The sequence below is a fragment of the Phalangium opilio genome, unplaced genomic scaffold (assembly GCF_054372755.1).
Source record: "Phalangium opilio isolate 3A_F unplaced genomic scaffold, DU_Popi_V2 ptg000070l_1, whole genome shotgun sequence".
NCBI classification, from domain to species: Eukaryota; Metazoa; Arthropoda; class Arachnida; order Opiliones; family Phalangiidae; genus Phalangium; species Phalangium opilio.
Window position 1 is genome coordinate 11,885,251 of NW_028324182.1, and position 27,018 is coordinate 11,912,268.

The 27,018-nt window shown below is 35.0% G+C and overlaps 2 protein-coding genes across 2 annotated transcripts in view; one reads left to right on the top strand and one right to left on the bottom strand.

The window, feature by feature from the left end:
* Positions 1-27,018, bottom strand: part of LOC149661657 (neuropeptide CCHamide-1 receptor-like) — a 100,625-nt gene that overhangs the window by 18,429 nt on the left and 55,178 nt on the right. Inside the window, exon 3 of the mRNA XM_089843218.1 lies at positions 13,096-13,263. The gene's annotated coding sequence lies outside the window, so the exon portion shown is untranslated. The remainder of the gene's footprint in view (positions 1-13,095; positions 13,264-27,018) is intronic.
* On the top strand, positions 14,861-23,324 carry LOC149661659 (neuropeptide CCHamide-1 receptor-like). Its single transcript, XM_089843875.1, has 4 exons — positions 14,861-15,422; positions 18,054-18,961; positions 21,302-21,536; positions 22,069-23,324. Exons 2-4 carry the CDS (start codon positions 18,219-18,221, stop codon positions 22,222-22,224), a joined length of 1,134 nt encoding a protein of 377 aa, XP_089700001.1. The 5' UTR covers positions 14,861-15,422; positions 18,054-18,218; the 3' UTR covers positions 22,225-23,324.

Genomic DNA, 27,018 nt, shown 5'->3' on the forward strand with positions numbered 1-27,018 from the left:
ATTTCCTACCCCATTTTTTTACACATCGAAACATTTAAACGAATGTCGCAGCAATGTTGTCGCATGGTTAATGCCTCAACAACAGACCAATACTTATTCAATACAGGGTTATACTAAAGAGCACGCGATAAAATTAATAGCAAGTTTGGTCATGTGAATAAAATCCATCCAGAAAAAGTACTAGGTAGCTCTTGAAAGTAAATGCCACAATGGTTTGGAGCTAAACATTTTTATAGGCTAGTTTATATTTTATTCGAAAACGTCACGCTCGAAATCTCAAGATCTACTACACTATACCTGCATGGGTTCGAAATCCCTCTTCACCAACAGGAATGGAAAAAAAGAATTTCATTCCATACCAAATGCTCCATTTTTTTAAGGAGTTTTTAGTGCGGTGGTCTCCGCCTCGCGGTCATATTTCAGAGCACTAGAAATTTTCTAGAAGCCGATTTAGATAAAAAAAAAATAGAAAAATTTGAAGAAAACTACTTTGCGTAAGAATGAGCTTTAAATCGATCTCGATTTGAATAAGTATTTCAAATAATAAATTGCGTTTTAAAATAATATCCCAATTTATTTTGTGCAGGGAAACCAAGCCTATTTCATGGTAATATAAACCCGTTTTCATTGAATAAAAATGCATTCATTTTATTTTAATCGGTTTTGAAAGAAATTCTACTTTAAAGCATCCAAATGTTTTTGACAACCAAATAATTATCACCGTTGCATTAGTATTTAAATATTATAAGATGAACTAGGCTACTTAATGGAAATTTAATTTTACTGATCATCGTCTATCTATAGTCCAATACCACGAACTTTCTCGTGACGTCACACCGTCTTATCTCTTACCTCGGTTTTGGCGATCATATTAGAAGTCATCGGCTAAGGCCATACAATTTAAACTACCAATATTGACGTAGCTCCTCTCGATCCTCTCAGTACAACCCTATACATACATATTTGTGAAGCTCACTCCCTCAATGGGTTATCTCCAGAAGCCCTTGACTTAAACGATGCTCAACATAGTTTTGTAGGGGTAGTTTGATCTTACACTGAGTCTTAACTAATAGACTAACTAACTATAATGGATCATACGGTATGTCAATCTAAAGACATTATATATGGCTTCAAACCAAAGGACTTTGATGCAGGACTGGGAACCTCGAAGGGGAATTATGCCCTATCTCTGACGTCTATGGATCTACATACCGCGTGTCTCGTCTTCACCATATGTCAAGCAAACGATACTGCAACCCCTTTTTCAAAAGGATATATTTCCCTGCTATTTCAGGGTCTTCCCTACTTCCCATTTCCGTATGACTTCCGAATTAGATATTAATATTATAAGTTACCCGTCTAAAACCATCATTAAATTAATTTGAAACTGCTGCATGAATTTTACATTCAATCTTTCTCTTTTGATATATTAATCAGTGATAACGGTTTGGCGAAAAAATATTGTAAAAGCAATAGAATTAATTAAATTCTTCCAAGAATATTCGGCACAGAACTATAGAACATATTTTATAAATAACGATCGAATAATTAAGTTGTTAGTCAATCGAATGTAATGCCGAATTTGAGAGATAACGGAATATATTCGTATACTAAAAGAAAGTTAGGGTTAAATTCCCTTTCAAAATAAGAACAAGGATGATAAAGAAGAAGTAAGTCCCTGAATGCGAAATTAAAAATGAAAAAACTTTTCAGCTTAGTAACAGGCCAATTTTCACCGGATTTGGAATGATAGCAAAAGGGATAAGAGGAAATTTCATTTTTAAAGTATTACTCCGAAGCTTTCTAAGGACGAAAAGGGATTAATTCCTGACCTTCACCTTACAGGGAATACGTACGAGATCAGGTGCATGATTATTTTATTAGATTCATTACTCTAAAAGTATTTTTCAGTTTTTAAATTTTCGATTCGAGTATCGAGAATTCGGTTACAATCAGGAACATTTCAAAGTTTAATTTGGTATTTAATAGGATCCCTCGAGAGATTTTTCTCCTCTCCTAAGCCTTTGCGCAAATCTATTCTTACGCCTAATGATAGCGTCGATATTATTAAGAGCCATTAATCTAGAATACTTCGTGTCTAAACATATACTTTATAACCAGCTTTCCTAAAAATACTTTCCTTCAAAATTAAAAAAAGGGAGTTTAAAGTGATCGAATCGATTTGATAAGTTGTGGTTATAATTAAATATAAATAGCTCCTGGCTTAGCAAGTGTATACTGTATATTTGGGTCTTTAGATGCCTATTAACCCCAAAATGTACCGAAGATCTTTAAGAAAATAACTTTGTACTATACTTCGGACTGCGTTACAATCCTTAGCAACTTCCCAACCACAAATATAATGGATAGTTATTAAGTGACTTGGTCTTTCCTAAACTTCCAATTGCTTTTCAAAGCGAATTTTGGAAAAAACCATGGCCCTTAACAGCTACATAGTTCGAGCTAGGGAGCTAAATATTTGGGGAACTTTTCAATTATAAGGCTCGATCCGTCAGACTTTGGGAACTATATCGAAAACATTTTGGTTTCCTAGGAAAGAAAGAGTAAATTAGTTTCGTTTCCTACGGTATCCTAGGCTTAAAATGTCTGGATCGAGGTGGTATGTATAATAGAAATTTGTCCAATAGATGAGGAAAAGAAAGAGAAACGAAAATTGATGTTACAGTCAAGAGAGATAAGGAGTATACGCTATAGTTACAGAGGTAGCTCCGTAATAATCATTCGCTTGTTCAAATGTTTGAGTTTTAGACCAACGTACGTAATGAGATTTAGGCAATCATTGAAGGGTGTCACAAAGAGTGAATTTGTGTGAGTTTAAAACCCACGCCTATTCCGACAACTGTCCAGTTACATTAAGCCATCGACGCGCGTAAATTAATTAGCAAAAGTGCAGATTTAAATTTAATTAAGGAAAATTTACCACTTTAGAATTTTAGAACTAAGCCTAACTACTTTTCTGATAGAAAGTAGGTAGGTCTTTTCATTGTTAAACTTCACTATTTCTAAGGTCAGATTTCTTTTTTTTTTTATAGTTTTGCAATAAAAGTCTACTTTTTCCTTTTTAAACTTCACAATTTCTGTGTCTGGATTCTTTTATACCCTTAGGGAAGTTAGAATCGTAGTCAAATCAAGAAAATTCAGTAAGATAAAACCCTTTTGTTGCGTCAAAATCACGTAGGATCTACTCGCAAAAATCCCCTCCCCCCAACCACTTCCCCCAAAAAAAGAAATGTAACTGAAAGGCTCCGAGAGGTTCCCAAAAAAGATGGTGATCCGAAAGAAAAAAAAGGTCAAATTCAATCACAGGCCTGAATCGGACATGATTTGTAAGATTCCATGACCTCGCGTTTCATAAAGAAAAAACTAGGAGGATCAGCGCGATTGTCCCATTTATCGTGACCATTGTCATGGACCACCGAATGTATCGTATGTATGAAAAAATCGTTAGTAATAAGTCCAAGCCATTCATGCCAGTCCAGGATATGAAATAAAAAAGTTCACTATCCGTCCGAGATATTTGTGATATAACAAAAGTGACCTCAAAGTTCAAAGGGTGTCTTAAAGAATTGAAGACACCAATTTGACCTCTGCTCCAACTTAAAGTTACAATAGACCATCTCTTCACAATTCTTTTCGCCTTGATTTGTAGTCAAGTAAGTTTGTCGCAAGGAGTATTTTTAAACTATTAGTAAAACGTAGATTCGGAAAATTTCTCCGCTCGCCTTTTGCTGCAAGCTCTGACCTTTTTGACGATTCTAAACAAGCATGTAAAGGCAGAGACTATAGAGCTATTTCAATTCGGGGGGGGGGAAGGAAAGCTTTAGAGGCGGGGTTTCGCCAGTCCCCGCCATATTGTGCGGGAAATTTAGCATAGAATTCTTCAGCGGCCCGCACGGAGGGAGGGTGAAAACCGGCTCCGTCTATTGGCAGGCCCAACTGTGACGTTTCCCCCCCCCTTCAACCAGAAGTTAATGACTTCTTATCCTGGGAAGTATTGGACACTAAGGTTTTATATAGTATCCATCCATGATAGTCAAAATTGCCTATGGCAATCGTAAAAGAGGGTCGAAAGTTTCCTCCCCACTAGGAAAACTATCTAATCTACTGAAAAAAATCCCACGCCGAGAGGCTGTGGCACTCAAACTGTGGGGCGTGTTTAAAACTTCTTCAGCGCCAATCGTTGAAAAGCCGTCTGGCTAGAACTCTATGGAAATCCATTACAATCCGTGGGCCTAGGACCCCACACTAGTTTTACCGGAATTTCTAGCAAACTTTATTAAAACAGCTGTTCTTGTCACCGTTTCTGATTCGTTACCTCAAATCACAGGACACGCCTTAAAGTTTCGTTTCTTGCCCGCTGCTGGCGCGCAAATCAGCCTGCCAACTCAAAATGAGGGAAATGCCGTAGGTGGCGCGGCGATCGGACCTAATAAGAAGTTGGCTAACAGAGATGGTTCCGGATATGGTTAGAGTCCAATACTTCCCAGGATAAGAAGTCATAAACTTCTGCTTCAACTGATATAGCCCTATTTATTACAAACTTAGTGTATCACAATATAATTTAGGCCCTTCATACTGAAACTTTTCAATTTCAATAACAGCGCATTAGGTTAAAGGATAATTTGTTTTCCATTACAGGGTCATATTGTCTTTTAAGCTACAAATATACCACAGCTGGGAAAAAAGCTCTTATACTAAACGCGTCATTGTCAAGTAGAGTTAACGAAAAAAATTTCAATATTCTAAAGTTTAAACTAACATATTTTTCAGAGAAACTGCCATGGCAACAATGCCTTTAGATGAGAACTAATATAATACCTGAGAACATAAGAGATTTCCACCAGCTTATACCTTTGCAGTTTGTTTGCAGCGTGTCCTTATGCTTTCCAACATGGAAGCGATGTATTCGGGAATAATAGTTAAACAAAAACGACAAAACAATTATATTTTTGAACGTTATACGGACTTATATGGGTTCTTAGTTTAGAGCGAATAATCCCTTCTCTCGCTATAAAGTCACAATAATTATAAATGTACATAACAGGTGCGTGACTATGAGAAATGAGATACAGCGGGGATTAAATGATTTTCTAGATCGCTTCTATTCGCTAACAATTAAATGTGGAAACTTTATATTGTCATAAGGTTATAATTTAAAGTGTAGCGTTCTAAAGATAATAATAGAGGCGCCTTTGATATAAAGCAATGAACGCTTCACTCATTGTGTATTCAATTGATGTACTTCTGACGTTTGAATAGACCTCGGGGGGATAATTATTAGGCCTTCTGTAACTTCCATATATACTTGCGTAAAGTTTAAGGTAAAATTAACATTTTAATGGATTAAATTCACCGGGAACACGAGTTTGTAGTTCTCAACTAAAGACCAAAGGACCATTAATTAGTACTAGCTTATTAACGATAAGCTTATAGACCCGAAGGTATGAATTAAAATGACAAATTGACGCTTGACTGATTTCATATTGGTTCCCAAACAGAATTTCCGCGTAACAGATGGGACTTTTATTTTGAGACCGAGAAAAAAATTAGCCTCATTAATTGGTATGATTAAATTTAATTAAATTATGGGCTAAATTTATCCAATTAGGCAATGACCAAATATGAAAGAGGCAAGAAAAATATATAAGTATACAAACTGAAAAAAAAAGTTTGTCGAGCTTCCTTTGATGATTGAATACACATATATCTATCTTATAATTACATGGAAAGTAATTAAAGTCGCTAGGCGGAACGAGATACTCCTTAATTAACTAGACTTATACTAATCAAGCTTTTCATTTAAAATTTAGCATCATTGAGTTTAAAAAAAAATTCAAAGAGAAGATCAAAAGAAATTAAAAACGGTTAATTCTTCTGTAATTTGCATAAAATAGTGGACCGTATTTCTCAAACTTCAATCAGAATAATTAAAACTTTTAAGGGTTAGTCTTGTACGAATACGCCCCGAGTTTTAACATAGCAAACTCACAATAATTTTTTTGTTAATAGCTTGAAAAGATTTTGGAGTTCAGGTCGAACCTTCACGTAAGTTATTACAGTTAATTCGCATCTCAATATACGTCACTAAATCTTATATTTTAATCTAAAAATTAATGATTTATATCGACCCGATTGAACTTGAAACTAATACAGTACTACGTGTACTATTTATCAAAAGTGACACGTGCATTTTAAGAACAGATCAAAATTCACGCGTGTCACAACAAAAATATACCAAGTAAATAAAAATTATTACAGGCAAGAGAATAACCAACTCCATAAATCCTAAACTGTACAATTGGACCTAATTTATATTTATAAACTTTGTACCTGATTCAAATTCCAGAAACGCTGTGCGCAGGGGAAAATTCAAACAAGTTGACACGCAATGGCGAGTTAGGTAATATCTTTTAATAAAACTATAAATTAAGCCCAAGAGATGATGAAAAGATATTGGAGAGAAAACTTTAACTAATCCCGAGGAAAGTAACTTGGTAGTCTAAAGTGTGGAATGAAACTCGGGGGAATGTTTGTTGGACTGTCCATCCAACTCGATCCTCACTTCGTGCTTGCCGAAAAAAGGGGGATAGGGGGAGGGGGGCCGCCACAGTTCAGAGCGCCGCTTGACGAGCGCACTTGGAAACGTTATCGTATCGCACCTTCCTTCTATGTTATGTTCAATTTCCTCCTCCTCCTACCGGTACCAGGACGGTAGTTTTAGGGAGATTGCCTATACTTAACCATAACCCAAGCGGCCCAGCCTCTTCCTTCCTAGGATAAGCAAGCTGACTCTTTTAAAGCGAGCAAGCGTTTCGCGTCATTGGAACAAAGCGAACTTTGTAGGGGGGAAAACTTTACCTAGAAAAGATAAAGAGTAAGAGAAATTATTTTCCGGAGCTTTTATGTCAGTTTCTATACTCTCCTAGCGGGGAGACTATACAGTTGAGTCTTGTTCAAGAATGAGGGAAGGAAAAAACGTCAAGAGAGCGTGCCTTGCGTTGTACCAAGAAGTGATATCTAGTTTATTAGGGAGAAGGTATAAGATGCCTAATATTCGCGCGCCATAGTCCCAGTCCTCCTTTCAAAATACAAGGGGGGACGTAAAAGGAGGCCGGGCTATTTCGTCTCTCCTCAGTCGGAAAATACGTAGTTTTCGTCATTCGCGTCGCGCTGACTTGCAGTTTTCGAGAACCAATGAGATGCTGGTTGTAATTTAGAGGTGGGGATTAACTCCGGACCTACGTTTGGACTAGAAATAAAGCTGGAAATGTGGCGAATTTGTACCTTCTCCCTAATAAACTAGATATCACTTCTTGGTTGTACTTTACGGTCTTCAGTGATAGGGTAGCGGTACCCATCAATTCATAACGGGGGCTTAGACCGAAACCTCCCTATACAGAGTCTCCCTGCTCTTAGGAAATTGTACGTTGTATTGAACAAAGATTGAAATCAAAGGAGAACAAATTAAGGGTGAGAATGCTATAAACAGCTGCGCGTGGGGCGGAGATTTTAAATTCATTACATAAAACCACATAACATTATGGATATAAAATATTTTCATTACACGTAAAACGCCTCTTTTCCCGGGATTTATTTCTAATAAGAACGTCAATACGCGCTTTATAAATCAGTTAGGCTTCATATGAGAAGCCATAACGGTGAAGTGTTGTGTTTACTAGTAACATTTTAAAAACTTATTATGCAAAGCAAGGAACGGAAGAATTCGATTCCGGTAAGAATGAAAAAAGTCATCCTTGGAGAGAAAAAAAACAAACATTAGTTTGATAGTTGTGGCAATCATTATCTGGTCCTTAAGATAACAGTATATTATTACAGACGTCCATTAACGAAGGTAAACTATTTATTGAAGCCTGGGACATCATTTGAAGAGACTTTGAAAGTAATAATACAGATGAAAAAGCTGTATTATTTACATCAACTACTATACGTCTACCCAATTACCCATTAAAGGAATCGGTTTTCGGTCGCCATAAGCAGCGGCAAACCCTTTCCTTTTGTCTTACATACCCATCCCCTAAATGTTTTGCGCGCTAGATAAATAACCATTACTCCTTCAGACGATCGGATTTTCACCCTAAACAACGGTGTAAAAGACAGTTTGTAACTCGGGGCCTTTACAAGAGTATACTGTATAGGGTAGGAAATTTTCGGTTCGATCTCTGGACGCTATTTAGTGTAATTAGATCGTAAATAACTACGAAGGGAAGCGTACAATGTCAAATAAAGTCATTAAAGAATGTTTATAATTTACAAAAGGATATTAAAATCGACCTTAGAACCAATTTTAACGTCAATATACAGGGTGTTCCTGAGAAGTCTGGAGAGCATAAATGAAGGGTGCATGATTTCGAGTCGAAAATGTAACTTATATCTCCATTTTGTCGTCGGGGTCACTGTTTCCAAGTTAAGATTTCCCACAGTAATTAAGAAACTGATTTAGACAATGATTTCTAATTTAATTCAGGGGTCATCCCTAAAACACTCATCTTAACTCGAAAACAGTGAACCGCATGACAAAATGGAGATAGAAGTTACATTTTCGACTCAAAATCATGCACCCAAAGAACAGAAATCCCTTAATTTAATTACAGACTTATCAAAGACACCCTGTATATGGTGATTTTCCAGAACTACAAGATCTAATTTAACCAACTCTATAGTTAAATATCGATAGCTTATAATTTAAGCTAACAGATCCTGACAGCTAGTAAGTTTTGCAATGTTGGAACTGCAGCGAAAAACGCCTCGAGGTTTGTAGGATTTCTGTTACAATATTGGAAAACTGTATTGTTTAACTTAATCTATTTTAAAAACATTTTTGTTAGGCGCAAAAATGGAAGTGTTTTGTTATATAAGATAAATTGGAGAGAAAACAATTTAACTCAATAATAGAGGGCATACATCATTGTTGAATTCGCGCTTCGAGGCGAGAATCGCCCGCGATGTTGAGTGTACGTCGGAAAAGGAACCTTTTCATCACCTAAAAGTGTTGTTACTAAGATCAACACTAAGGACCGAACCAATAGTATTAAAAGCAGCGCATTGCCCTAGCTGTTTACAACTACTATCGTGTCTCAAGCCCTACTCCCGGGAAGATATTCCAGCTATACGCGTTGTCATGGTGAATTCTTTTCATCGGATAAATTGTTTTGTTGTTATGTCGAACCTTTTTCTATTCTAAACATTTTTAAGAAATCGGAATTTTTTGCTAAACATCTCTCGGAACAAATTGCTTAAAGATTTCAATAGATAAAAATGTTTTCGCAAATATTTCGGGAGTGCGAAACAACCTTGGGTGTCTGGATTAAAATTTTAAATTCAAAACATCTCCTTATAGCCAAGGTTCCTGGAGAACATATTAGTCCGGGCTAAAGTCGCAATCTGGGAGATAAAGGAGGCTTAAACACAATGTATTATCAGGAATGCATACAGCTTTTAAGAATCATTGCTCCTCCATAACTCGGGTTTTGTAGGCCGGGCTTGAGTACTATCCGTCACGCCTCATAATTTCTGACGGATTTATAACTGTGATTTCATTGTCATGCGTAATTAGTCTAGCTCTTCCACACAAAATCAGCCTAGATACGTTGAGAAAATGGATACACAATGATTCCAATTAACTGCATGCATTCCAGGTATTATTATTAAAATAAATTTTAGTCTAGATCTTCACAGGCGTAATCTCTCCAAAAACGAGCGGACAGCACTCAACGTAATCGTTGTAGAACCTGTACTGAAATGATTACGGGTAACCCTTAATGAGAGTGATTAGCTCCTTGTAGAAACCACATTATACGCTCATATTAATTTGGCAACTTAACTACGGTTAATATCTACTAACATAGAGTTGGAATAATAAACAGCAAGAAGATATATAGAGAAATAATTTTAAAACTTAAAACTTAATCATTGGCGGCGCTAAGGCAAAGGGCCAACGTTTGTTTTCATAATGTTCTATTGGAAGGTAGTTCTTTCCCCGCGCTTGCCTGTACTGTGAACACACTTGTAATAACAAAATTAACCGGGGTGATGATGGTAACGAAGAGAAGGAAGAATTAAAATGCTGGAGATAAGACGATGAGAAAGTTCGTTAAGAAAACATTAGGAGTGGGGCAAAATTTAATAGCATTTCGCGACTCAACTCAAGAGAAGATTAACGGAGTAAGAAAACTTTAATAACACGCGTCGAAAAGTCAAGTAAGTTACTAATTAAATTGTACGTCTATATGCTAAAACAAGGAACAATTCTTACACAGGTACGAGCGATAATTAATTTATGTTTCATTAACACCATTCCAATTTCAGGTCAAAACGTAATGAAATACCAACCACCGCTATGCATCTTTGACATTTGTCTACCCATTGATCCCTTGTATACTTAATTAGAATCATTTTACTCCTTTTGAAGTAAACCTTTTTTCTCTAAAATGAAAGAAATTCTTGACATCTATTAAAACCTTTAAAAAAAACGACCTAGTAAAGAAAAAAAAGCACTTTAACTTTTGATGGTACGAAAACTCGACTTGCATTACGATGAATGAAATTAAAAAAAAAAACCTAACCCTTTGCTTCCTTAGGCCTAACTAGCTTCTAAACAACCGAAACATAGGATTCTCTCAGCGGCTTCATTTACGAGTGCAGAATGAATTTCAAGTCGAGTTAAGAAACTCCCATTAGGCCTGAATATTTCCCTGTAGAAAAGGAATTCCTATTTATAAATTCAAGGGGCGATTTCAAATTCAAATAAGGTCCTAAGCACTGATGGTACCAGGAATTGATACAGCTACTCGGAATATATTTGTACCCATTTTCTAAAACGTATCTCGCTGCGCCTGACCTCGCGTTGCAAACTACCCCAATGAAATCACAGTTGGAAAGACGTCAGAGTTATGAGATATGACGGATAGTAACTAATCAAGCCCGGCCACCAAAACCCGCGTAAAAACTAACATGGAAGATATGGGGGCGAAATCAGTCCTGTTATCTGTATGCATTTCTGGTGGTACTTTTGGTGAAGCGAAAATCTCCCATTATGAAAAATAATCAGGTCTACCAAAACACGAATCGTTCGCCTAAATTTAGGCTTCGCTTGAATTCATTCAGTAACCCGTTCTTAAAAGCAACGATTAAGTAAATTAAGTTGAAGACATCAAATTTAGAACAAAGCCAATTCCCACGCTGCAATCTCTTTATATTGATGAGAAAAACATCGTGTTTACCAACTTCTGATAGAACGTGCCTCAATTGAGTATATATATTAAACAATTACAAACAACCTGAAGCTAAATTATCACGTTCGGAAGAATTTGCTGATGAATTCTCTGGTTCTAATTAATTATTATTCTAGATCCTGATTTCGCGATGATTGGAATCATTATTTCAGTATTTACTGGAAAGGTATATTATCTATGGTACGTCGAACAAACCTGACTTGAATAAACAAATTCGTACTCTCGATAATTAATTATTAATGAAGGGCATTTTAATGAATATGGGAAACTGCTCTGTTTCCTAATAAATAAGAGAAAAAAATTATACGGGATTCCATATAATATTCAAATAAGTAGGATATGATTTTTTTAAAAAGTTGTAATGAGAAGTCAGAAAATTCTAAAAAACAGAAGGATTGAATTCAAAATTCACTTATTAACATTTCATTGTTCAGACGCCCTTCGCTTTCCAAGAATCATAAGGTTAATGAAAAAACATTAATTTCAAATAGTAAGTTCCCTTATAATGCAACCCTATAAAAACCTAAAATTACTTTCAAAAGTCGTTGGTCCTACTATGAATTGAATTAAAGCAAGACCGTCTTACGCAATGGGTCAAATCAGAAATGTATAATCCCTCTCTTCGAGAGAAGTGCACCACAAAGCGGGGTAATTGTAACATGATTCTTCCCAACAACATTTTACATTTGGAGCAAGGTTACTAAACCGAATCACATACGCGATGAATAGTTCTTTCATCATTACTCTATTAGTGTTTAACTATTTCCCAAGGCGCGCTTATCAAGACGAGGTTTATGGGTTGATTGCTGAGGATTTACAACCAAAAAGCTATAGAATTCACCCCATAAAGCGATGCCCATCTGAAGTTTGACGAGCGTGAGAGCAAACAAAAAGGTGTATGAGCCTGGGAAGAATCATGTTACATAACTAAAGCATTGAGAGTGTCATCCTTCTTCTATTATCCCCTTCTGGTCAATCGCTCACTTGCCCAGGGGCACCAAGATTCATATATAAATTAAATTGAATACGTGGCTCAGTCTACTGCAATGCCACGGGGGCCTTTAATTCTGTTAAAACGAACCCTTCCCAAACTCCGCCATTATACGCTTTCTTGGGCACTGTTAACGCATCGGCAAGCTGCTAAGCAAATAGGCTTCTATCTCTATACGTGGAAATGATGGAGAAGTCTCCTAAATCTAAGGGAATTGGACGTAGATTTGTTGCTAATATTAAGAGTAATACAGAAACATAATCGTTCCATTAAAAAAAATTCCTAAATTCCGCCGCTGGATGTATATTTTAATTTAATTCAACTAAGTGAGAAAAAAATTCACTTTGACTTTTGTTTATACCAGTTGAGAAAGAATGAAGATTTTAACGTCAACAAGGGGCTAAAATAGCTCATATACTTCAAGGATTAACCCCGTTTCCCATGGGCTGCTAATAATCTGCCACCATGGAGAAATATTAAACAAGACTTAACCGCAATGTAATGCACTTTCAACGAAACTTCCGTTCTCACTCTAGTTAAATTACTCCATGGAAAATGCGCGTGAAAAACGGAGTAAATCTTCATTATTTTATCCACCCGAAAAAAGTCTCGTTTCACTTAGAAAATTAGGTTGTAGTAGGCGCTTAATTAAAAAATATCATAATTAAAAAGAGACTGATAAAAAAAACCCCCTCGACGATGTTGGGCAATTTCATTTAAAAGCACTTCTAATAACTTGAAGATGAAAAAGAAGAGACTACGTCATTCAACGTAACAATCGCGATTAATATAAGGTTTCAGTTAAAATTAAAATTAGAAATTCAAGCTTACCATATTCTCTAACTCAAACATTTTTACAAATGAGCGTGACACGTGACGAGGATCTTTGTTTTCTAAAATTCGTTCGATCGTGGCGTGCCACGTGACTCGGATGTTGGTTTTAAATTAGTTCGATCTTTGGAGAAATTCTCATAGATAATTATTCATCCGTAGTCGGGTCTAAAAAGAAAAAATTTAAGTAACATGGTTCAAAATAGTCCTTATGAAAAATTAATGTTTATAAAGAAATTAAGGTACATGAAAAATATATGGGTTTCAATAAAATTACAAATTGCATTCTCATAATAAATTTTAATGAAAGGTTTTTCTTTTTCAACATTGGAAGTTAATTAGATGATTATAATTAAGAATTCTAGCGTTGAACTTAATTCTCTCTCCTCTTTTATAATTTGTTCTTTTTTAACTCAGCCCAAAACTAGCTCCATTTGCAATATTAATTTTGGTGTGAACTGAGAGTACAAGCAAGCCGTTGAAAGACTATAGCAGCCACTGCTAAGGACTTCTTAAAGGGTGGATGAAAAGGAATTTTTTATCGATTCTTCACTTCTATTTGAGGTGCATATTTCCAATTATCTTTGAATACTCAAACTAATTTGAATTTTAAAATAATTCGGAGGTATTTCCCGGATTTTTCACTATACGCAAATATGTTTTATAATTATTAGATGAATCGATAAAAAAATCACTTTATTTTCCTTTTCACCCTCCCTTTAATAAATTTTGTTCACTCTTGACATTTAATGATACTTTGGAACTCGCAAATAAATCAAAAAGTTGAAGAAAACAACATGAAATCGATGGTTTTCATTAGTTTTATGGGAAATGACTAAAAGCTCTCGTCATTAAAAGCTAATTACTAGACAAATATTTTCAACGAATAACTCAAAAATTAAAAATTTATACTTTAATTTCAGTTTGATGATTCCAAAGTGCTTTTCAACAAAATCGTTAAGGATCGATCGCCTTAATTTTCAAAAAATAATTTAATTGCGACGTCATTATTATTTTGTAAAAGGGGTTCAGCGATGAGGGTATAAACCTGACCTCCTCTGACCTTGGGTGGCTGTACAACCCCGATACTGGTCAAATATAATTTACTAGAAACAACGGCGTTTGCAAAAAGCGCTGGCAAAGAATACTAGATACAATTGCAAAATTGCTTGCAAAAGACGCTCGCAAATTATATAGTAAAGTCAATCGCAATTTGGTCAGACATTACAAGTACAAACAATTGCAAAATCGACAGACTACGCTGGCAAAAATTGCTGGCAGAAACAGATGTCAAAATAAAAAAAAACCAATAAAGATGTTTAATTATTTTCAGAATTACTTACTTTAGTCTATTTCTAGAAGCAATTAAAAAAGAGATAGAAAATCACTTTCAAGAGTTAATAGAAATAAAACAGCAAATTAATCCATCGATCGCAAATTCACAATCGATCCCTTTTTGCATACTATCAGTGTTCCCTCTTGCTACGAGGAAAAGCTATCAATCAATACATGATCAAGTCAACATCCACAAGTAAACCACAATAGGAACTAAATCATAAATTAGGAACTCTCAAACGCAATTACGAGAAACAAAATAAAAGTCATATAGTCTAACTTGTAATAAAATTCCAATTTAAGTAGAGCCGTTTCGCGAGAGATGCCGCTTAGATCAAAAAATCGTTTGGCGCCAAAATTTGAGCAGCAACAAGGGAAGAAGCACGCGCGACTAGATTAAGGTTAGGACGGACATAAGCCGTAACTATGGACTTGGAAGTATAACTACGACGGGAGAAAGAATCCTGGATAGAGTCGAACGAGGGAAGTAGGGAAAAATGGTTTAAGAGTATCTTTCTATAACTACAGTCACGGAGTCTCAGTCCCGTTCAAGAGACCAAAGTGGAAAGGTACTCACTCCACTCCACTTTGATCATCTCGGAGCTAGCTATCTTGATCCATTCGTATCAGCGGGGACTCTTGGGTCGGGGATCAAAAGCAAACAAAGTTCGAACGAATAGGGAGGGTGATATCGTTAACCGCGTGGTTGTCCACCAGACGACAGTGAAAGGCGTCGGGGTGATTTTTAATTAAACCTTACTCGGACTCCTACGCCAAACCCAAAGAAGGACCAGTAAAATTATTAACGAAGCCCCGTAAGCGATAAAGTGTGTGTCTCGACGTACGTGGACGTCACAAGCACTTTTCTTCTTCACCGACGTATTTTGGTGGGTTAAAAATTAGTTAATTACAATATGGATATTACCGTGGCAACAATATATTGCTCGAGAATTCAACAGATCGACCATAGACGGATTCCGTGTTTTAAAAAGGTGAGCGATAATCTTTACTTTTCCACTTTTGACACGTTAGGCTAGAGGGAAATTGTCTACGGAATTATAGCTCGATAGGTCTAAGACAATTAAGGACAATGGATGAGTTAAGTCGTAAAATTGGCGCCATTTTATGTTCCTATGAATTTTCCTATTAATTTTCGTCTAAGCTAGCTTGATTAACCCAATCAGATAATAAACCCTAAGCAATGAAGATAAATTTATGATCGCGTATAGTTTGTTCACGTTTATTATCATTAATAAGGTATTCCTTTATATATTTATTAAAATGCTTGAATTATGATATATTTTCAATAGTTCAAAGAAATTTATATTTATAATTCTTCAAAATAGTTCAAAGAAATTTATATTTATAATTCTTCAAAATAGTTCAAAGAAATTTATATTTATAATTCTTCAAAATAGTTCAAAGAAATTTATATTTATAATTCTTCAAAATAGTTCAAAGAAATTTATATTTATAATTCTTCAAAATAGTTCAAAGAAATTTATATTTATAATTCTTCAAAATAGTTCAAAGAAATTTATATTTATAATTCTTCAAAATAGTTCAAAGAAATTTATATTTATAATTCTTCAAAATAGTTCCAAGCATTTGATAAAATCAATATTTTGGAATGCGACTCAACAATTCCGATAGAACCCTTACTTATCGACAATAGCGGATGAAAGAGGTATAAATCAATGTGATTTCAAAATAGAAAAATCAACGTCATTAGCGTATGTTTCTGAGAATTTCAAGTCGCCAATTAGCGATTGTCGAATCATAAAGCATTAGAGCCGCATAAATCCAGTCTTATTGAGTTCTGTTATTGATAGATTACGAAATTTTGGGGAATAATTATACTATAGTAATGAAAAGTAATTAACAATGGAGGTTCCCGATAAGACTGAAAGAATCCAATCAAGTATAAAGGATAATTATAAAATTGCCAAATTTATTGAGCAGGGTTAAGGTTATAGAAAGGGCTTAGAACAGAGATGCAATCAAACTATAAAAATACAACTACGCCATGAAAGGCGGTCAAATTCTTTGCAAATCTTAAACTGCGCTACCCTATCTATAATTGGAGAGAAAAGAATGATCTGAAACTTGATTGAACCCTATAGTTCGGTCCTTTTCATAAGCTCCTTATACCGAATTTAGTTTCTACAAAGGACCAAAGATACTTCTACCATGTCTTTATCCTGTACCATTACAAACAAAACTTTATTTCACTGTGACTTGTTTAGGTGTAAGATTTTTGATTGCACAAGCCATACCTTGAATCAGAATGCAGCAAAGGTATATGTAAAGTTACTCTATGATCAGTAAGAGACAATTTTAACGGCAGGAATGCCACAAAAAACCGAACTATCTTAACGGAAAACAATAATGTCATAAGGTAGAGCCCTGATTGGTCGATCAAAACCAAGAAATTGCGTCATACTGGGCACTAGAGAATGCTATCATCCACCCAAGAACCTCATTTTATGTTATTTATGCTTACCGTTGCCTGTAATACTCTTTTGTGAAGATATATCGATAACGAACGGATTGTAAGGAAATACCATTTCGTATACCCGGTTTGCTTTCTCTTTCATAAATAAGCCGGTCGTATTGGAGCCCGATTTCAACATTTTCTAATATAAAGATACGCGTTTGAAAGGCTTCGATGCGAAACAACACGATGCAATCAAAATCCAATAACACCCAGAAAAAAAACCCCTACGAAACCCAGAAAAAAACCCTCAAGTAAACCCAGAATAAAAAACCCCATGAAACCCAGAATAAAAAACCCCATGAAACCCAGAATAAAAAACCCTATGAAACCCAGAATAAAAAAACCCCCAATGAAACCCAGAAAAAAAACCCAATAAAACCCAGAATAAAAACCGAATAAAACCCAGAAAAAAAACAATAAAACCCGAAAAAAACCCATAAAACCCAGAGAAAAAAAACCCAAAAGCACTCACGAAAAACATGGTGGGCTGGATTTATATTATAAAATGAAATCCGGGTTTTTTCGAACCCTTGTTATTGCAATAATTTCCAAAATGTATCTTATTAGCTTGGGAGGCAATTAGTTCGGGCGGGGAAAAAATATTAATTAAAGCCAAAACATATTCTCAATCAAGCGGCCCATCATATCGATTATTTCAAAACAGAGGAACTTCGCAACATTATAAACCTCCACCCACCTTTTAACCTTTATTACATTTTTTCTCTATTTTTCTAATCGATTTACCAAAACCCAATAAAAGTCCCATTGTTAAAGTTTTAATAGCTAATGTCCTCATCTAGTTTCTTTAGAAGGCAAAAACAATTTCCTCAGTTTTTATCATTCAAAGACACAACGCTGAAGAAATTTTGACCATATTTTTCCATTTCCGCTTTATATATAGTTTCTATAAAATTGCTTTAGAATCATTTTTCAAATACAAGAAAGGATTTTAACCTTTTCCACAATACTTCGATCACCTGTCAGTTTGCGCAATGATAGATGATAACACCATTCGTCTTTAACTTTAGTGACAACCGAAGAAAGTTAAAGGGTATAGGTCATATGTCATTGCGGTCATTTCTAACTAAAAATAAATCTGTTTTCATTTTATTCCTTTCTCTTTCAGATGATAAGTTGACGTAAACGCAAACTGGTTCGTGAATAACGCATACGTCAAATTGCGGGATTTGACTCGTCAAAAAATATAAAGACTTAAAGGAAACGAATATGACGCCTTCAACCACGTTTCGATTTTCTTGAAAAAACATATTTTGTAAACTTCTTAAAAAGAATGGATGACACGTACGAATTCAATTCAACCTATAATGGTGAGTTCGAGGAAATGGAAGATATTTACCTCAACTTCACCAACGGTACTCCGTCAACTGATATGGCAACCATGGCGCCTTATTCTCAGAGACCAGAGACGTACGTGGTCCCAGTTGTCTTTGTTATAATGTTCGTCATTGGTGTAGTAGGTAACAGCGTTATAGTTTATATCTACGCGAGGTATCGCAAAATGCGAAGTTCCCCTAATACACTGATCACCAGTTTGGCAGTCGGCGATTTGATACTGTTCTTAGGAACCGTACCCTTCATTTTCACCATCTATACTTTCGAAGGATGGCCGTACGGGGAGTTCGTTTGTAAAATGTCAGAGTTTATGCGTGATTTATCAGTCGGGGTTACGGTTTTCACTTTGACCGTACTGAGTTTCGATCGGTATTTGGCCATCGCTTGGCCTCTACACCGTCACAAGAGCAAGTACTCCAAGAGGTTCACCGTCATCATTATCGTCGTCGTTTGGACTTTGTCCATTTGCGTGGCTACACCCGGTGCTTGTTTCGCCAGAGTATTAAGGGCACATAGTCGTGGAGGCGAAATAGAGGTTTGCTATCCCTTCAAAGTCGAGGATTATCCGTACTACCCAAGATTGATGGTGATGACCAAGTTCGTCATACTCTACGCGATACCACTGACAATCGCTACCTTGTTTTACATACTGATGGCCTTAAATCTACTTACGTCTCGGAGGTAATGTAACATTTGATTAAAAAATACGTTTTTATTCTGGCCCAATCCTTAACTAAAATATATACGTCATTTCTTTCGTTTCTTACGTTATACGTATCTTTGACCTTTTGAACTTTAGAAGTCCCTTTATGCAAATTAAAAATTCATTTTCCGTAAAAGTACGCGAGCTTTTACCTGAGAATTTAATAAACTAACCGCGATAAACACCCACGTGAACGTGTTTCATTTCAGTAAGCCTGCAATTTAATTTTGCTAAGTTTAAACTACAGCAGTTAGTTGTAGGCGTTGAATTTTAATTTAAAAAATGGAAATTTAATTCACGTGCGCTAGTAGTTTTAGAACAATTTCTTAAACCTTAATACGAAATTAAGAAAATAATCCAATAAAGCAGAATATGAAATGAAATAAAATTTTATACGGTTAAAGTCATTAACCTATGGAATTTAGACTTTCTAACCAAAACTTTATAGAATAACAGTTAAAATGAAAAACATAATAGAATTTACGATATTTACATAAAATATTATCAAGAGAAAACATCACCTAACAGTATTTTCGCAGCAATGTATTTACCATGGTGAGCCAAGAGGATTTACCTACCAAGTAAACAAAATAAAAACACGGTCCCTGATAAAGGATTTTTTTTTACGTAACTATGGTCCCTGAAATACCTATTTATGTTTTTTTTATTCTTATACCCAAGGGTAGAATACGTATAAAAAACTTTACGCTCCACGATCTTTATAAGGAAAATTGGAAAAGGATGGGTTCGGAACACCTTCGTATTCTAAAAGGATCAGAAAATACGGCTCCTATAGTTCGTCTTGTAAAAGTTTAACGCAAAATATAAACTCTACAACGTCAACTTTCAATTGGATAGGGGATTTTTTTTTCTAGGGCATGTCAAGTTTTCCGGATTATTAATTTTTTAATGAATGAAAGAAATAATTAACCATCCTTCTAATGAATGGTGGTGATATTGGAGGTGATTAGACCTTTCATTATACCGCAAGCTGGGGTTGCTTAGGTCTAAAGGTGCAAGGAATAGATTAGTCCAATAACAGTGTCGATAAATAAACTCGAAGGACAAAAAAAAAAACCGAAACGTAAATCTACTTTGGTCCTTCCCCAATTCTCCTAAATTTTTTCCTAGTTAAAACGTGACCTACTACGACACGAGTTCAATAAGAAGCGACGTAGGGCATGTTTGGTTTTAATCAGGTTAGGAAGTTAAACCGTGAGACTCGAGTTGTTTGCAATAACACGACAAACCTAACCCATACAACACTCGTGTCTTCGCATCCATAGAGTTAGAGGGGCCAGTCACTAAGCAGAATTTCACAGCCACGATTATCACATCACGCGCAATGTTTTTCACATCTCGTGTCAAATTTCATTCGACATGAAGCGTGCCACAATAATTTTATTAACAAACAGGCAAGAAGTTACGCGATTGGTCGGAGGTGCAATTTCAAATTATCTATGATATCTCAAACTAATTTGAATTTTAAAATCATTCGGAGGTATTTCCTGGATGCAGATTGGTCTTATAATTAGTAAATCGATAAAAAATCATTTGATTTTCCTTTTCACCCTCCCTTTAATGAGCAAAAAAAAAATTAGGAAAATTCTGGAATGAAGATTTACAAGATTATCGAAGCGGAGATGATAAAGTCTCTTGAATCAAAAAGAGTCCAGAGACGCGTTTGACATTTTGAACGACACTTAATAGATGATGTATACCAACTTGTACTTTGTTCTTTACAAAGTTATTATAATATATGCTAAGATAATCTATATAAAAATTCACTAAAGTTTCACAGTGTTTACCCAGAAAACACGCTACTTATATGGATGGCAATATTGGTTCCTGGTCAAGGTCTTTTCGGGGTTTTTCTAATTTTCAAACCAAAGGTCTTATATCGTTTGCTAATTTTACTTTCTTATTAGATATTTAAATGAACTTTCTTTATTAACGTAATATTTCAAAAAGAAGTTTGAATATATTTTTAAATTACTTTCGGCTTTTTCTTCTTTTATATTTAAAAAAGTTTTAATTTTTTATCAAACTTTTTTAAAAATAATTTTCTCTGAAAAGAGATGAAATCATATAAGACTTGGAGATTAACTTTGATAAAAAAACATATTTTCGAAGCGAAACTTTACCCATTCAAAAACTGCAATTTATTAAACTCGGATTACAAACCCAATTCAAAAGAGGCGAAATAATGTATCAAATTTTCAATAACGGCCAGAATTTTATTTTTTTTAGTCAAAATGTTAAATTAAAAATTGCATGGCCTCTCTTTTCACTTCATTATTTTTTCTTTTCTTTCGCAGTCCTATTTCATTGGGAGTCAACGACAGCCAAGCTCATTTGGTTAAAGTGCGGGCGAAAGTAGCTAAAATCGTCCTGGCATTGGTGTTACTGTTCGCAGTCTGTCTACTACCTAATCACTTGTTCCTGTTGTGGTTTTACTTTTCTGGTGACGGAGCCAGGCAATACAATCAGTTCTGGCACGTTCTTAAAATTATGGGCTACGTAATGGCCTTCGCCAACAGTTGCTTGAACCCGGTAAGTACATTTGAACAGTTTCCTAACTAACAAGATGAATATTCTCGACCATAAACATTGTATGAGCTTAAAAAAATCAATATGATGACAACAACCCTATAATTTGCATAAAAATAGGTGAAAACCACTAGAATACAGTAGAATAATACTATAGACCGGATCTCGAATTGTAAATCCATTCAAAGTACGTTCTACTGGGATAACGTTTAAACGTAAACTGTTTGATAAGCCGATTATACTTTGTTGTTAACGACTGAATTATTAACCATTGCTTTCTAATTTCCATAAAAATATTTAAAAAAACATAAGGTTTTTTATAATCTAGCACCAATGTTAATACAGAAGGAATAATAATATTATAGTACCAATGGAAAGTTCGTGTGGAGTTTTCCATTGGGAAAATTAACAAGTTAGCTTAAGTTAGAAAGAAATAAGCTAGCACGTTGAGATCTCAAGTGAGCTCTCGATTTGACAGCTAATTTTCCAAAGTGCTTGATACACTATATTTTACTTAATCACCAATTTCGTTTAGGTTGTTCTATACTTTATAAGTGGCGTCTACAGGGACCACTTCAGGCAGTGCCTTTTCTATTGTTGCTGCCCGCCAAAACCAAAGGGATTCAAAGGAATTCAGACTGGCTACTCATCCCGAACCTTCTCAAAAGTCACGGCTATCTCGCGCGTGTGACATTGGCCCGTCAAATGGTTCAAAGTCACTAACAATCCGGCCTCATTCGCCTCTACTACGATAAACGCTTTAACCGTTGCCAAAGAAACCCAGGTTTAATTACAGTTTTTACCCAAAGGTCAAATCCAACGAAACTTCTTCAACTAGAATTAAACTAAATATTATATTGGATATGACCTACGACCTTAAACGTTATCGTCGCTTTATTCCGCGAAAATACAATATTAGGGAAAGTTTTCCTTAAAAGCTTTATCGATCAGTGTTAAGTAATAATGGACTTATCTTAATGGAACTATTAAATATTCAAGCTCGCATTGAATATATTCTCAAGAGGATAGAGTGTAATTCTTGTTCCGCCACCAAAACTAACGGAAACTTCGCTAATAAAGTTGTGATTTCAAGAACTCTTGGCTCTTCAGAGTATTAGAGATCGTTGACAACCGGAAAGAACGTGAAAAATTTATTAGATCGCGCAGGCTGTGATCGAGAGAACGTGTCCTGAAAAATTAGTTTGTGGTAACCGCACTGAGTAGTTCTGGCTTTTCTATCGCGAGTAGTTCTAAAATAAATTGTAATATTAAAAACGCTAACCGAGTTAATGGATAAAACGCATCTAGTCAAATTATTTCCTGCATGTATATTTATGTATCTATTTACATAATTCGCTAAAGTATATTAACGAAGCCAACTACCTTTTAGTCGGATCTATCATAAAACGGTTTCCTAAACGAGGCGGTCTTTTAGAGTCATTAACCTACTAATTAATTAACGAACAAAATTGAGTCCGGGCCTTAAACGTAACCAAAGATATTCCATAAACTGATATATCCTCTTAACTAAGCTCGAGTAGAAATTATAAAGTCATGAATTCGCCTTTTAAAAGAGAGGACACGAAAATTAAGCGTGTGTTTACAATTTCGGTTAAAGTTTCTTCAATTTAATAACTTATTAACGGATTAAGTACGCTAAAACTATCCACTTTTAACTCGAAGGGATATTGGAACTTTCGCAGGTAAAAGTAAGTTAAAGTGCTTAATTGCTCACATATTCTTTAATATTGTAACAGTTTCAGTTATCAATATTTTATACGCTCATACGAAGATTTTGAACAGTCTATTTTCGTGTTTATAGTATATTTGATGTTTATTGCTAACAAGCAACAATTGATGTATAAGAAAGAAAAATTGTATATTGTTATTTATATCCGAATTGTGATGAAATAGCGTAATAAAACCATGAAATTATGAATAAAGAAGTACATATTTGTATACAAATAAATGCTATACGTACGATATTTCTTCTTTATAAATTGCACCCGGAAGTTATTGTATTTCCAATTTATTATTTGCGGATGCATAAAAAAGAGTTCCGGCAGATTAAAGCAGTTCTTCAGAAGGCTCAGGGATTTGAGCTTAATCCGCGAAAATACACACCCACCTAAGAATAAAATCTAGTACTTCTCGAAATCCACGAGTGTTTTCTAATTAGAGCCATGGTTAAAAGGAATATATTTGTCTTCCTTCTTAATGAATAGATTAAGATTGTAATTTCAGCCTTTAACTTACTTAAAATGTTATTCTAAAGCGGATAAAATTAGCCTAATAAAACCTTTTCTTTAGCATTTATTCCATAAATTGACGAAAAACTTTATGAATAGTATGAAATTTCGAAGGAAAGTAGGTTTTTCTCTTTGAATATTATTTCCCTAAAAATTCCAAGTAAACACCAATGTTATTCGCGGTAGAGAACAAAGACTTATTTACTAAATACATCTTTGTGTTAAATTACTTCTATCCTCTACGAACTAACTATAACTCCGACCAAAAAGCAAATATAATATCCATAAGGGAGTATCGTTTCCCCGGAACAATAAAGATGTCTATATTTACGGTAAGTCATAAAGGGTTAGTTTCAATATAAACTGCGTAAAAGAAGAAGAGCTAGTGTGTCTTTCTTAGAACGCAATTTCTTGACGCCATGGCTCCAAGGCGTTCATTCGCAAATTGCCTCGAAGATAAAACATGTTCACCACCGAACACCATGCAGTGAATCTACGAATATCGGATTCCAACTGAAATCGAGCTCCGTTGAAAATAACTATTATCCGTATCCGTACCATTGAAAGCTGTATCATGAACAAATAGTGAGGTTTAAGTGTAGGCCTCGTTTTCGCAAGAAAGGATAAAATGAGAAACTTTTGGTGGATTTTGGTATCTATAAAACCATGAACTCTATGTATGTGCTTCAGTAGTTTGTGACTTGGGATATACAGCGGAAGCTTCCGTTTATAGATAAAAGCAATTTCCGTTTGATAGCTTGAAGGCAATGTTTTTAATAGCGTCTTTCATGAGAATTCCGGATGAGTTGGGGAAAGTAAACTTAATCGATATTATTTAGATGCATGGAACGGAAGGTTTAAATTGTAATACTTTATAAAAGAGCGCTTCATATGGAAATTAAAGTGACTCTATAAATTTGATGTTATATTCGTTTTGAAGAGGAGTCATTTATGTAAAATTTAAATATTAAGTTTTTAAAATGGCTCGAAATTCTCCTACGGATTCCGTTTCATCGTTCGTTTTAAATAATCAATTGAATTGAATTGATCAAAATCCCTTTGAGCTACGACTGAAGTCGAAATTTTACCACCTTTTAGAACACAACTTAAAATTTAATTTCGCAGATTTGAGTGTCGTTTAACAAAAAAGTAACGAAAATTCCTTGAAATATAAAACCTACCATATTAAATAAATTTCAAAATAGTCATGAAGTTGGTATAAAATTCCAAAAAGCTAAAAATGAACAAAAACAAAAAAAAAAAGATTCCACGGATTAAATCTGAGAATGGGAAGGAACGAACAGTTTACTGATTGGACGAAGTCAAATTTTTAATTATATTTAAAGTCTAGGGCTTACATGCTTCGAAAGAATCTGACCAAAGTGATTTTCATTGTTTCTGACAAGACAAATAATCGCAATTCTTGTATTTTATTGCCATGGGAAATTAGACGCAAATGTAGTGCTCAACCTTTTAACCTTGGTTTTTGGAAAGAGTATTTGGACAATATTAAGTGAATTCCCCAAGTCGCTATTACCTTCAAGAACCATAAAATTCCATTCATTCTACCACCGTTATTAACTGCAAAACAAAGGAAAAACCAAATATAGAAGATAAGAAGGATATATTTAGTAACTTAGCCTACAGACAAGCAACCCCAGCAGTCTGAACCAATAATGGTTAAGAATGTAACGTAGTGGCCAAATGGTCACATTAAAAATAACGTCATTCAAGTCATACTTCGTACACTCTTTCAAACGGTAAAAAACTACAGGTTAATTCGATTGGTTACTTGGATGATCGAGGTAAGAAGCATGTTATCTAATTTTCTCTATGTAGTTGGGTTATATCAGAAGTGAGATGAGACCAGAAGTACTGAGCTAACCAAATTCTTCACTCGGCGAAAGTGAATATTATTGATAACACACCAACGGTTGGCCCTCTGCTGGCGGTTTCAGAATTTCCCCTCCAAAACGTGAGACGCTCGCGGTGGTAGACGGCCGAACTAGATTCCAGCACCCGCGGCCGTGATCCGCGGCTTTAGGTTGAGGGGAAGGGGGTAGGAAATGTTTTTGGAACTCGACCAATTTTTTTCTCTCTAGTTTTAGCGCGTGGGAAGCGGCATAAAATCCTCAAATTTGTTCACTAGTGCCAGGATCTACTATCAATGCTAGAGCCCTTCACTTCTAGTCTCATCTCACTTCTGGTTATATGGATTATAAATATCAAGCAACAAAGGGAAGGAATTTGTCTAGCTAAAATCGCGCCGTTAATGACAGGAACGTGATAATTTTAACAATTTCTATATGTCTGTTTCAAATGATGATTTAGAAAGGGTGTGGTAATCTAAATTCATTCGTACAGAGGTGGTTTCTTATAGTACATATACATACAGGATATTAACCCTTTTACTTATGGAAAGCTTTGGTACAGAGGCAACTTCGTCATTTCGGCCGCAGTCCGAGATAATCGAATTCTAATTATCAAATTGTCTCATTTGCTCGAATTGAAGTTCATCGAAATTAATATCATTCAAACATAACCTAGTCTATAATAGTGTTAAGCGGTTCAATCGAACGTCTTTCGATAAATTCAGACCGTGTCATAATTTTAACTCTGTTTGCGATCTCAAGAGAATATATCAACTTCATTACCAGTATAATCAAACTTTTTACGAGCAACTCTTGAAACGAAACATTTCCCATTCAAATATGTTTACAATATATCCTTTCCCCTTTCTACCGGAGATTAAACAGAAACTTCTTTCGTTCACGGTTTAGATTTATTCAGCTTTTTTAAATAAACATTTCCTGACTAATGGTACTTGGATCAGCGATAACAGCGAAATTTAAAGGACACTCATACACGTTCAAACTCAATTTATGAAGACTACTTTCTTTCTTATACGAGTTTTAGCATTGTTTGTTCATCCGCCGCATTCCTTACAACATTATCAAGTAAGATTGAAAAAAACTATCATCTTGTGAAAATTTTCGTCTCACTTAAAACAGAGCATAGACTGTTTATAGACTAGCAGTGATTGATGATGCAAAAAAAAACTTTAGATTTTGTGTTTAGTTAACAAACAACACGTGTTACGTGACCTTGTTGAACTTTAGTGACAAAATTCCGAAAATAAAACCATTGTCTGCGTTGAACAAAGACCATTCTACTAAGAGCTTTTAATTAAAAAATTTTAAATCGATAACTCTCGAATATCTTTTTCTTTATGCTAG

Excerpts from the sequence above, each read along its gene's own strand:
- LOC149661659 (XM_089843875.1), top strand. The coding sequence starts at position 18,219 with ATGGATGACACGTACGAATTCAATTCAACCTATAATGGTGAGTTCGAG. Across the intron at positions 18,962-21,301 it reads AATCTACTTACGTCTCGGAG|TCCTATTTCATTGGGAGTCA; the intron begins GTAATGTAACAT and ends TTTCTTTCGCAG. Across the intron at positions 21,537-22,068 it reads CCAACAGTTGCTTGAACCCG|GTTGTTCTATACTTTATAAG; the intron begins GTAAGTACATTT and ends AATTTCGTTTAG.